Genomic DNA, 13663 nt, shown 5'->3' on the forward strand with positions numbered 1-13663 from the left:
CAACCAGCGCCCTGTGCCCTAATTCGGATGCATTTGCCAACAAACCCAAGACAGTACTAAATTCTGCTGGTCACGGTTTTTAGAGAACAAAGTCTATGACACGATGACAGTGTTTTTTTCCTTCCAAAGTCCAACACAACATTCTAGGCTTTGCCAGAAATTCAGCTTCTTTTGTTTTCCTCTACTTATTTTCTGTTAATTCTAAAGAGAAAGACTTATGCATTAGGTATTCTATTTCACACACTTTGCTTTGGATGCTATTTATTGTGTATATATCTGGGCCAATAAATCTCTACTTCTGGAAAAGACAAGGTTCAGGGAACTACATGCAGAATCTCGGGAGAGTTCCACCTACAAGTCCATATGACCATGGGGATGCATTCAGATTTGTTTACCTGCTCCTAACATCACAGATGGATTACTGGTGTTTGTGCAGCTAGTAATGGCAGCGATGACCACAGAACCATGAGCAAGGGTGAATTCACTATTATCATAGATAAATGTCTTGTGGTCATTATGATGGTCCAGAGCAACTTGGAATCCTTTAAATCCTTGCTATAGAAAGAAAAAAATATACATATATATTACATATAGGAAGAAAAAATATATATGCGAGATATATATATCTTGTTATAGGAAGAAAAATAACAAATACCTCCTTCCCACCTAAAAAATGAAAATGCTAAAACTACAAATTTAGTTCAAAGTTACTGTAAACAGAACTTGATGACATTACTGTACAGTTTAATAGATACATACTGACTGAGGATACTGATTCTAATCTTACAGAAATTTTAAAAAAGGTGCCATTTTGACCAGTTTTAACTAATCATGATCAATAAGGCAAACACAGTATAACTGAACGTTTGGTATAATGCTGGTGTCCCATACATAAAATCCATCACACATATTAACCACTCATTTGGGAAATGTTTATTGTAAATCTATTGCATACAAGATGTTATGCTGGGTACTCTGTGGGATACCACAGTGAGTCTGACACAAATCCTATTCTCATATGTACAGTCCAGTAAGGGAAATCACACATGCAAATAAAATACCAACAATGTAAGTTAAAGAATATGAATGCCATCAAATGGTTTCAGACCAAGTGGCATGAAGTTTCAAATGAGGGAAAGATGACTTTCTGCTACGAGATTCTGAGGCTACGTTGCAGAGGAGCTGGAAGCTAAACTGAGTCTTATAGAACTAACAGAACAGGACATGACCAGATGGGGAGTGGCAGGAACAAAAGTACAGTGGCCAGCAAAGCCTGGTAAACACAGTGAACAATGTGGTGAGAGTCCTGTGAAAAGGAGGTGAGATGTTTACCAGGCTTCAGGGTTCATCATCGAGTGGGGTGAAAACCTGGACTAAGAAACCGGTCATGGCGCGGAGTCAGGAGGATTTCAATACCCGTGTCTCCCAGGCCCTACCTTAGCTCCAAGGCAGCTCTCAAAGTCCTTCTTCATGTCAGACACCGCGACTTTGTCCTGAGGCCTTTTGGGTCCACTGCAGCAAGGTACTACTATTTTCAAATCTAACTCCACAACCTGTTTACTCAAAAGAAAAAATTACAGAATTCATATTATACTCACAAAGAAGAAACACAAGGTATGCCAGAGAATTAAAAACATCACAACAATAAAAACAGGCAAGTAAACAAAGGAAACTACCACATTCAAAAACAAGGACATTAATGTTCGTCTTAACACTTAAGTGATTACTTTCCCAAGATCAAGATGGGTATCTAAGGAGTGTGAGACAGGCAGGAACCCTTGTCGCTGCTCAGAAAGACCAGGGTGGATGTTGTAGTTGCTGCCCAGCGTCTTCCACTTGTCTGTCCTTGTAAAGCAGGTCATACATGCTTTTTATCTCTGTGTTACGTTGAGAAGGATTGTCTATTGAAATAGTACATAAACTTTTATTCTTCTAAGGTGATTTGGGGAGGAAGGCAGCCTTAAAGTCATCAATGCCAGGAAATGATCTTTGTCTAATCGAATATTTCTTTCCCTCAATGTAATATGAACAAAACAAGGGTCCCAAGTCTAGTTTACCCTCCAATCTTGGCTGTCTAGAAAAATGAGGATTCAGTTTGTACCCTAGAAAATAAAGGGAAGTCATAGGATAAGTAGAACTAATTGATAAGTTCACACCTCACTTCTTCCCATGTCTATAGTAATGATGGCCTTAGCTTTCAAATAGCTTTAGTTTCTCCAGTAAAGTCTTTTCAACCATCTTCCACATGAGAGGCGTGAATCGGCAGTTTGAAAAATAGGCACACACAACTTAAAACGATTAGGCCAGTAGGAATGTAGGAAGTTATATCATTTTGTTTACAATTTCCTTATCCTTTTGATTTGTTAGCCTTTTAACACCCTGTTCTCCTGCAATGACTTGGCAGTAACTAATTTCCCACAATTGCACCCCCCCCCAAAAAAAACACACATGACTAAAATTGCAGCCTTGAGGAAGAGGAAACACATGTTTGAGGAAGGTGTTCCCCTACCTGGGCGAAGTCTGGATCTTGAGAGGAATCACTGAAATCTCGAAACATTCCTGCAGCCTGAAGATATTTTTTAATGTGCTTTACCTTTTTTTCATCACGACCTAAATGGTATTTTAAGGAGCAACAAGTAACCTATGTTAATATTTCTTGGTTAAAGACCATGAATGAATACTTCCATCAGCAATTATATAAGTAATCTGCATTTCACCTACACACACCAACAGCTCTGTTGATATTTCAACTTTCAAGCTAATTGTTTGACTCTCTAGTTAATGCTGCTTTTTATTATGGGCTATTAACTGATTTATTGCTCTTATTAAAGTGACTATTTTCTGAAAAAGTTTCCTGTTCTACCTATAGATACTCCCCCTCTTTTTTGGTTGTGGCCCTTAATTAGGAGAATCCTAAGTCTTAGCCAATTGTCAAAGCACACCTACGCATTTCCCTTCAGCTGGCCATACGGACTCTCAGCATTCCACATTATTATTGTTAAAATAATAACCCACCTCCCCCATCCCAAACTACCAGCTACTGAGCACCGTCTGTGTGCCTGGTACTGTGTGCTAAACATTTTAAATGCATTACCTCAATCTAATCTTTTATCATGACCTTATGAGACAGCACTATTATTATTCTCATTGATAGGTGAGGACATGGAGGCTCCGGCAGGTACTGAGTAACTTTCTCACAGAACACAGCCAGCAGATGGCAGAGCCAGGATCTAAGCTTGAGTTTGACTCCAAAGTCCAAAGCTGTATGTAACTCATGACCTGAAATATGACCCTGAACCCTCTGCTATTAACTTTTTACCAAGATCCTGGTGTAGAAGATAATTCTCACAAAATATGCCCTTTGGGCATGCACTCCACCCATTTCTCTGACAGTTAAATGAGATTGAAGGCTTGATTATGGGGTCTACATTAGATTAGAATTTTGTTTGTTTGTTTTAGCTGAATTGTAAAGGTCATCAGCTTTCTGCATGGATCTCATAAAAGACAGCTGTAGGGGCTTCATTAACATATTTCTCATGACCCGTTTTTGAGCCCATTGTTCATTATATCCCATGCCATCCTCTCCATTAGGATGAACAGGAGAAACTTCTCTTAGGGTGTAGTACAAGAAAGGGTTGTCCTCTTCGGAAGCAGTATGTTTGTTTCAGTGTAACAGATGTTACAAATTTGGTACTGGGTCACTAAGAAGTTTAGTGGCCAGCACCACAGAAACGAAAAATCTTACCTCTGGATGTATTTTGAAGTTTTCTTCCCTTTACCCAGCCCACCATCCCTTCCCTTCTCTTCTCTAGGCTGATTCCTTCAACTATTTATTCTGTTCTTTTATTCTTACATCTTTTTCACCTCAAATCCTTTGGGAAATGAGGATGTATTAATCAATTCCAATGTGGTTATATTTAATAAAAACATTTTTTTAAGTCAGTGTTTCTATCACAATCGTTGCTACTTCCAGAGGAAGTTCCTCGGGCTACGGGAGAAGACTTGGATTTACTTGGAGTCTGTAAGATCCTCATGAAACCCTTCCCATGGCTTGTCCCCTCACTTCACACAGACATCTGTTTACATTTCACCTCTAGGAGCCCTTTGCTGACCTTCCTATAAGTAAAAAGCACCTCTGGGGTGCCTGAACCACCATCCCTGCTTTTGTTTACACTATCACACTTACGTGCTTATTTACTTGTTTGCTGTCCTTCTCCCTGGCTGTAACGTAAGCTCCTGACAGCAGGGACTTTATTTACCTGGCTCACTGCTGTATCTCTACGACCTAGATCAGATACTGATAATTTGTTAAATGAATGACTGAATGAATATTTAATGTTTTTAAAATAAACTTGAGAAATTTTTTTTAAAAAAAAGCTTTCTCAAAGTTAAAAGTCAATTTCTAAACCAATAGATACAGGGTTAAAAATCTGTGGAAGTTTCAAAATGCCTTCACAGAGGTCTCTTATTTCACCTTTTGGACACCCCTGAGGGGTGTTACACAGGCCCTCCTGTTTGGAGCTGGGCAGCTGCAGGCTTGGATTCTGGCTCTGCTATTTATTAGCTTTGGGTAATAGCACCTCTTTGATCCTCAGTTTTCTCTCCTCTTAGTTAATTAACTCATCAATCCATCCAATAGATGTGTAAAGAAGTTAACAGCAAACACACACCAATTGCCCAGTACACAACAGGTGTTGCACAGACATCCCGCACCACTGCTAAGATCACTTGCTTACTGTTAAAAAACTAGATGTAGAAGACTGGTATAAATATCCAGGCTTCTGAAGTACCTGAGCTCTTTCTATTGGCCATACCAATGCTATCTCACACCTCCTTAAATTGCAACAACCTGTTTAACTCCACAGACAAGTAAAAAAACCTGTGTAACTCTAACCCAGTGTACTCTGTGGGTGGAGGCAGAAGGCAGTGCTCTGATTCTTAGCATTCTATGAAACTTTTACCAAGACCCCTCTGCTTTCACAGTCCTTCACTTACCTGTCTGCACCAGGTACTGGATACTAACTTCATCAACCGGGAAAAAGGCAGCAGTTGCTCCATACTCGGGACACATGTTAGCAATCGTAGCTCGGTCGGCAATGGACAACTGGGCTACTCCTGGCCCAAAGAACTCCACAAATTTGCCCACTACCCCAACCTGGCGGAGGTGCTAAGCAGCAGAAATAATAGAAAAGTCTGAGACTTGTTAGCCTGTGTTTAAAGTGCAGAACAGTCACCTTGCAATTCTTATAAATTAGCCTTGTGAATAAACACAATAAATTAGCCCAACATATCTTTCATTACTTTTAAAAATAAAATTTATAAAGCAATGGCAACTAAATACAAGATGGTATGCTGGGTTGCATCCTGGAACAGAAAAGGGATGGACATTACTGAAAAAAACTGGTGAAGTCTGTAGTTTAGCTGAGTACCATATCAATGCTAGCTTCTTAGTTTTGATAAACGTGCCACAGTTATGTAAGATGTTAACATGAGGAGAGGCTGGGAGAAAAAAAAAGAAACTCTCTGTACTATCATTATTCCAACACCCCTGTAAATCTAAGATTATGTCAAAATAGTTCTTATTTTTTAAAAAAGCATGCCCAAAATACAAAAAACATTAAGAAAAGTTTTTCAAAATGAGAAACACTCTGTTTCTCTCTCTAATGAGAAAATTGGAAGTGCCTACAAGTGCTAAATGTTAAATTCTTTCAACCCTAATAAATTATTACTTGCACTAGTTGAGTAAATAAATGACTTATTTTCAAAACTCATGCTACAAGTACAAGTCAAATGTAACCAAAAGATCCAGACAGTCTGACTCTCCATATCTTTTCCACATAAGCCATCATCTAGGGTTAAGGCCCAAGTGACCCTCTTAACCCTGCATGAAGCCAGTTTCATGGACAGTGGACAACTACATGGATAGGCTCTTTTGGCTAGGTGGGATTCTGCCAAATTTTGTGGGTAAGTCCTATTATATCTCCTATTCTATATCTGGAGAACAGTGCACAGACATTTGTGATAAGCTAAATAAATCCAATTCCAAATTCCATGAAGATTAAATCAAAGATAAATTTTTATGGTCTTTAACAGTACAGTGTCCAGGCAAAAGACCCCAAGCCTCCAAACTATACAACTAGAAAAAATCATCCTTGTGATAATAAAAAACCATGGTTTTTCCAATAGTCTTGCAAAATAAAACAGCCTTCTTTTTGCAAAGCAAGTAATTCACAAAAAAGATAATTTCCTATGAGGGCTAAAGAAGAAAACTAGTATTTTCCAGCTTGGAGAAATATCTGTTACCATAATATAACTTATAATAGAGAGAAGAGAATAAAGAAACCAAATATCGTTCTTGAAACTAATTTTGCTATTTACATATAAAGAAGAACCATGTGGAAAAAATGTACTAAAAGTATAAACACACGCATGGGAATGATTCTCACAACCTCAGGACGGTAATTATTTCTAGGCATGGGAAGCGTGGCTTTAGCTATAAAAATTACATATTATTTATTTAAATATATACAGAGAGACTTCTGAAGCACATACAGCAAAATGTTATTAACTGTTAAATCTAGGTGGTGTGCATATGAATGTCATTTTAATTTCTGTATATTTTAAACTATTTCACAATTTAAAAAAAAATTTAAGATAAAGATCCACTCGGTAATAGAAGAGTAAAATGAACATAACTATCTAAGCTTAACAGAATACTTCCCTTATCTCATGTCTTTTTGAAATCATCAACATAGTTTCCTAGCATTTCTAGAGCACATGAAAACCAACAGAGACTCCATTATGTATTTCCTCTTTGTCATTACAATATTCCAGGACCACAGAAGAGGCAGCTTATCGTTACCTTGGTAATTGTGAGCACGATGTCAGTGGATGTTACAAGAGGGTGAGGCTTTCCCATCAGCCTGTAGCCAATCACCTGGGGAAGCACCATGCTGATTGGCTGACCCAGCATGACAGCTTCTGCTTCTATTCCACCCACACCTGCAGTGAACAATGCTTTCATTCTTCTCACTACAGTATATCCCTCAGGCATAAATTCAGTGTCATTAGCAGGTAATAAATACAGCTACAATATTTAACTGGTACAGAGTTATGCTTCTATGAAAATCAGTTATTTTTCTCTATTTCCCTCTACAGAATTTTTAACAAGTGTTTCTCAAAGTGTGGTACCATACCTTATGGGGAGTAGGGTTCAAGAGTCTGCATTTTTAACAAACAACCTAAATGATTTTCATTTATGCTAAATGCCCTTAACTCTTATTCCCCCGGTTCACTCTTCCAAACATAAATAATGAGTGCCTACTAGGTGCGAGGTGCTTTTCTAGGCACTGGAAATACAGCAGTGGACAAAACAGACAAAAATACCTTTCTGATACTTTGGACATACAATTTCATGCTACTGGGATATAATGGCCTCAAAAAAGTGAATTAAGTTGCATGCCCTAGAACAGAAACTGCGAAGAATACTCACCCCAACCGAGAACACCCAAACCGTCAATCATGGTAGTGTGCGAGTCAGTGCCCACGAGGCTGTCTGGGTAATAGTACCCATCCTGATCGAATACCACTCTTGCCAAATATTCCAGGTTCACTTGGTGGATGATTCCTGAGCCAGGGGGAATAATCCTCATGTTGTGAAAGGCCTGGGAACCCCACTAAGATTGAAAAATGGAAAGAACACTATGAAAACCTGACAGACTTTGACTCGGCTCATCTCCCTGGCACCGCTGCCTCGTGCCCCACATACACAGAAAACCAAACAGCAGAATCAAATTGTCCGTACCTTTAAAAACTCAAATCGTTCTCTATTTCTTTCAAATTCCAAGTCTTGATTCTTCTGTAAACTGTCTGCCCTGTCAGAGAGAAAAACCAAACGTATAAATTTTGAGGCTTAAAATGTTACTGGTCAAATGTACAGTGATGAATAATCAAAACAGCAACTGCATCCACAGCTTGCCGGGCATTGCTAGGAGTTCATTTGTGACTATCACAATACGGAAAAGGAGAGGCAAGTAGTGAAAGTAAAAAGAATAATTATTGCTTGGTTCCAGTGATTCCTACAATGCCTTTAAACCTGATAAGCACAAAACATAAACAGAATTCAAGTTAAACTAATCATAAGGTCTGACTCTCAGGAACAGACTCAAGACATTTATATAACAGCAGGTTAGACATTTAAAGAACCCTTGTTTGTGTACCTATTTTTCATCTATGACGTTGTTATATAACAGCATCCCGAGCGGAGCTGTCTGGGCTGGCATTTTCATCTGCTTATTTTGGGAGATGGGGAGCCAGCAACACCAGGAGCTCAGCCATTTATAGAATCACCATCGCTTATCTGTTGAACAGAGGTGGGTGAGGATGGTGCCATCCATTACATCTGCACACCACAGGTTATATGCTGTAATTTACTCAAAGTCATTCAGTCTTGCAGGACAATTTGGGGCCTCAAGAAGATTTTCTGGGGTTTTTATAATCAAACTGCATTGTTTTAAGTCAAGGTAAATTAAGTCAAAACGTGGCAGGTTCAGCATACAGAAGGCACTTATAAATTGTACATCATAGGATTGAGTGACATAGGAAAGGACAGTAAAATTAATAGCTAAGACCTAACTCACACTTCATCAATTATATAATCGTTAACACTGACATTACTAGGAACCAGCCACTATTCTAAATGCTTTAATTTTCTCATTTAGTCTCCATAATAACCCTTTGAGTTTGATATAACTAATATCCATATTTTCAAATGAGAAAACTGAGACACAGAGAGGTTAAGAAATTCACTCATGACCACACAGTAAATGGTGGAACTGGAATTGAATCTCAGGCAGACTGACTCCAAGGTTGATACTCTTAATCCCTACACCATACAGTCTCCCTGAAGTGGTAGTTACAGAGACTGTTGCAGAAATGGTGGTAGCAGTAATCAAACCATCACCACCACAAGAACAGCAGCAGCAGCTAAGGTGCAACACTATCTTACAGGCGCTCAGTGCTTTACACAGGTGAATTCATTCAGTCATTGTAACAATCCCTCACGTAGATACTACTGTTATCAATGTACAGGAACAGCAGGTAAGGCACAGAAAAGTTAGATAACTTGTCCAAGGTCAGATGCCTGTCATCAGAACCCGGGCTGACTGGCCTTGGAGTCTCTGCCTTAACTACCATACTTTACTTCCCACCCACGCCTCCCTTCACTTATTATCTACTGAGAACCTATCACGTGCCACATGCCAGGCATAAGCAGAAAGGAAAAAAAAAAAAAGGGTGCAGAAGCTGCAAGTTCATGGCCACTTGGAGCTCAAATCCTGGTGAGAGATATAGAGAAGCAACCAGCAACTATGAAGGCGTGTGATCATCAGTGCCTGACATGGCAAGTCCAGAGTGCTGTGAGAGCACTCAGATAGGGTCATGAACTTGGACCAGGGGGTCCAGAATGCCATCAATGTAGTCTGAAGGATGTCAGCCAGAGAAAAACGGGCAGGCATTCCTTGAGAAGAAAAGGACTAGAGGCTCAAATTATTTATCTTGCAAAAAACACATTCAGTTACCACACTGATTTTTTTCTCTTTCTCTCTTGAAGTGAATATTCTCCAAGGTTTAAGTGTCATTTGCTTTAATGGGATCAACTCCCAAGACTGCCTCAGAGCAGGGTTCTACAAACTATAGCCTGCGGGCCAAATCTGAACCAATGCCTGTATATGCTTGAGCAAAGAATGATTTCTACATTTTTGAAGGCTGGCAGTGGTGGAGGGGATGGGGGGAGAATATGTGACAGAGATAGTACATGGCCAGCAAAGCCTAAAATATTTACTACCAATCCTTTACAGAAAAAGAGTGCTGATCCCTGCCTGAGAGAATAAATGTCTGTGAATGTGTGCACGTTAGAGAAAGGCAAAAGGAAGAAAAAGAGAAAGGAGACCCTGGTAGAGCAGATCAAGGTGGGATACCAGTGCAGACACCCAAGTCAGCAAATGCTCCAGAGGAGACACAGCTGCTCCTCAAGGTACTCATGTCACCTTCTCACTGGTACGCTGAGTGCTATATCCCCCCAGTTCCCACCTGCCTCTTCAGGTCCAGATTCATGTTTCCACTGTGTCTTGGGCATCTATAAGGAATACCTCGGGTACCACAGACTCAACAGGTCATAACCCTAATGCTTGGCCTTCTTTCCCAAATCTCTTTCTCTTTCCTGTCTGTCCCCATCTCATCTAATGATCTCCTCTCCTACCACTTAGTACCTACAGCTATCAAAGTGTTTATTCCAAAAGTAGCCGACCAGTTTCTTTGTCAGTCCATTCAACCTACCTTTGCACTGTCACCAGAATGCGTTTCCAAAATACAGATCACTGTGCATCAACTTGAATCTGCCAATGGCTTCCCATTTTCTAACAAAGTACAAATTCCTGGTCTTAAAAAATGAAGTCCTTCAATCTGACCTTCTTTATAAGCCCTCTCTTATCCTCCAGTCCAGACTCTCAGCTTCAGCCATGCTGTAGCCCTCGTACTCTTCCCCAAACCCTACTTTTTCTCATGCCTTTGGCACACTCTATTCTCTAAGCAGAATGCCTTGTCCAGCTCTTCTTTCCCTGGTAAACATGCTTCAGGATCAGATCAAGTGACACTCCTTGGAGGACCCTCTGATTCCCAAGTCTGATCCTCTGATTTGTCCCTTCTTGTGGTGACTACTTACCAATTGCATTAAAGTTGTGTGTTCATTAACCTCTCTCCTCTTCTAAACTAACCTGATTCTTGAATAAATACTGGCACACAGTAGGTCTGTTAACTGACTTAATTAAAAAAAGAAGAAGACATCTCCGACCATGGTTTGCTCCAGTAGACGTGAGACTCTTAACCACATGTGGCCCATGCCCCTCGTGCCCCCATCTCTTCTGCTGCACTTCAGCACTTCCGGGCTTCTAGTCATTATCCTCGTCCTCTTCCCTCCAGCATTAGGAGGGAGCTTCTCACAGCACAAGCAGGGTTGAAGAGGAATATTTACCGCAGAAAACGCTGGGGACATCAGTTTGATGGAAACAACATATTCACAGGACAAGCAGATGCCAGAAGTGCTTAGGCTGTTTTAGGATACAGTAATTCCAAGTAAAAACCTATTTCCTCATGAAAACAAAACATTCATTATGCTAATCTTGGCTCAGTTAGCCTCATTCTAGTTATTGAAATCAATAAACAGACCTAGAATTCACATTTTTCTACCACTCAAAACTTTCCTAAATTAGCCCAATCTAGTGAGCTTTTAATAAGATCTCTTTTAATAAGAATGTGGATGGCCTCACAGACTAAAGAAGAAATTTCTCCTTAGTTACTTAATTGGAATTCATATTTGGACGTAGTTCAAAGTTTCTAAGAATTACATCTAATGGTGCTCCAGAAATCACAAACAATATTTATAGAGGAGATAGTTTCATTGTCATGAAATATCATCAGAAATTGTTACGAAACTCTTCTTGGGGGGGGGGGTTATTTCTGAGATAACTTAGTGTAACTTTACAATAATGTGTTAGTTAGATCCTTAATTCCTAAATATAGTGTAAGGCCAATTAGTATTATTCAAACCAGGCAAAGAACTTAGACATATTTAACTGAGAAATTTCCACTCTACCACCCCTTACCCAGTTTTTCTAGCTCATTTCTGGAAATGGAGCTGGAAATAAGCCCACAGCACACAGTTCCACACGGGTTGAGACATATCACACTTAAATCCTTACAAAAATAAGGGAAGAGACCAGGAGGTCAAATTGCAAAACCAAAATTCAAGAAATAAAAACAAAAAAACACCATCAAAACCACTTTTAACAGGAAGATTCTAATTATACATGAGGGTACTCCAAAAATTCATAGAAAGATTTTTATTATCTTTTATTTTTTCATGAACTTTTTGAAGCACCCTGTGTGTGTGAACACTAGATTTGGATATCAATCTAGGTCAAAGTTTACCACTGAATTTTGCTGTTTTTATAATAATGTTTTCAGAACTACAGTGTAAATGAAAAAGGTCCATAAAAAATTGAAAGCAAAGTTAAGGGAAGTCAAGGTCTAAAGGAAAAAAAAAAATCACAGTGAACTTGGTGATGACCCAGATGCAGTGATGCATTAACAGCCACGAGCTCTTTGAATTCTGAGTCGATAGACTTTAGTCATGAAAATAATTACAATTCTGTCTCCACCAGTACTGTCACCTTCCAGGCCAGTGAAATGAAGGTAAACCCATCAACATCAATGAGAGTCTCCAAGAAAGATGCAGTTGGCCGTGATTTTGTGAGGCTATTTTTACAACTTCTGAAGTAGGACTTCAGGAAACATCCTTATTGTCAAATATCCAACATTTTACACATATATTTTTAGCTCTTCCCTTTGAAACCAAAACATTAAATTGAGTTCACATGGTTTAAAGGGGAAAAAAAAGACACATCGCCTAAGGATGCTTTCAGAGTCCAAAGAAAGTGAAGCATTGGCAAGTATTCCAGTCTGTTCCAAGAACTGTCAATTCAGAGAACAAAGCAGATTTCTCTTTATCATGAATTTATCTGGTTTAGATACTGGCAATATTAATTTGCAGATGACCATTTTCTAAGTTTCTTTTGAGGGTGTATGGAATACGTTTAATTCTTTTTTTTGGCAGCTGGTTGGTACAGGGATCAAACCCTGGACCTTGGTGTTATCAGCACCACGCTCTAACCAACTGAACTAACCAGCCAGCCCTGGAACCCACTTAAATCCTCAAGGAAGCAAATAAAGATGTTTTTGTTTTTGTTTTCCTCTGAGTGGTTTGTTTCATATTCTTAAATGACTTTTTTAAATCATAAAAATAATAGCTTCTTATTGCAAAAATAAATAAAGACCAAATACAACACCTGAGATAACTGCTTAGCAGTTTGGCACCTCTTTTCAATCTTTTAATCCCTGCATAACTTTTCATCTAGCTGAGCTCACTCTACATACACAGTTTAGTATCTCATTTATTGAACTATATCATGAGCATGTTCTGAGTGTTATTAAGCACTTTGTAACCCTAACTGTAAAGGTTACCTAATAATTCACTTAGGGATATACCATAATTTAAAAGCCATTCTCCTTTGTTGGACATATAGAATGTTTCTAGATTTCTACTTACAAATAATACTTTAATAAACATTATTGGCCATTAAGCTTTTTCTGAACTTCAGTGATCTATTAAAGGTATGCTTAGAAGTAGAAATTCCAAAACAAAGGATACAGAAATTTCTAAGGTCTTCATAGATATTGTTTTCATGATTTCTAATTTACAGTGATATCACCAGTGCATAAAAGTGTCTCCCTCATGATACCTTTATAATTAATAATGTTTATTTTCTAATCTTAATTATATTGATAAGAAAAAATTATATCACATATTTATTTTACTTCTTTATTACTTGTAAGATTGAAAAGGCTTTATATACTGTTTACTACCATTTGCATTTCCTTTTATTGTGAATTGTCCACTTTCCTTTACCCATTTATCTGCTGGGTCTTATTATTTTTCTTATTTTTATTTTTTATTTATTTATTTATTTCTTAATTTTATTTTGTCGATATATATTGTGGTTGATTATTGTTGCCCCTTACCAAAACCTCCCTCCCTCCTCCCTCTCCT

General features: G+C 38.6%; 1 protein-coding gene across 2 annotated transcripts in view; it reads right to left on the reverse strand.

Annotated features, from left to right (window-relative positions):
• The window catches only part of ACO1 (aconitase 1), a 63182-nt gene that overhangs the window by 18973 nt on the left and 30546 nt on the right, over positions 1–13663 (reverse strand). For both annotated transcript variants that reach the window (XM_063081804.1, XM_063081805.1), the window contains exons 5-11: positions 7805–7874; positions 7493–7676; positions 6863–7002; positions 4996–5167; positions 2510–2610; positions 1437–1553; positions 396–555 (exon numbers count right to left, since the gene is read on the reverse strand). In XM_063081804.1, the coding sequence (XP_062937874.1) occupies positions 396–555; positions 1437–1553; positions 2510–2610; positions 4996–5167; positions 6863–7002; positions 7493–7676; positions 7805–7874 (944 nt within the window). The remainder of the gene's footprint in view (positions 1–395; positions 556–1436; positions 1554–2509; positions 2611–4995; positions 5168–6862; positions 7003–7492; positions 7677–7804; positions 7875–13663) is intronic.

This window comes from Cynocephalus volans, chromosome 17 (genome assembly GCF_027409185.1).
Source record: "Cynocephalus volans isolate mCynVol1 chromosome 17, mCynVol1.pri, whole genome shotgun sequence".
Classification (NCBI taxonomy): Eukaryota; Metazoa; Chordata; class Mammalia; order Dermoptera; family Cynocephalidae; genus Cynocephalus; species Cynocephalus volans.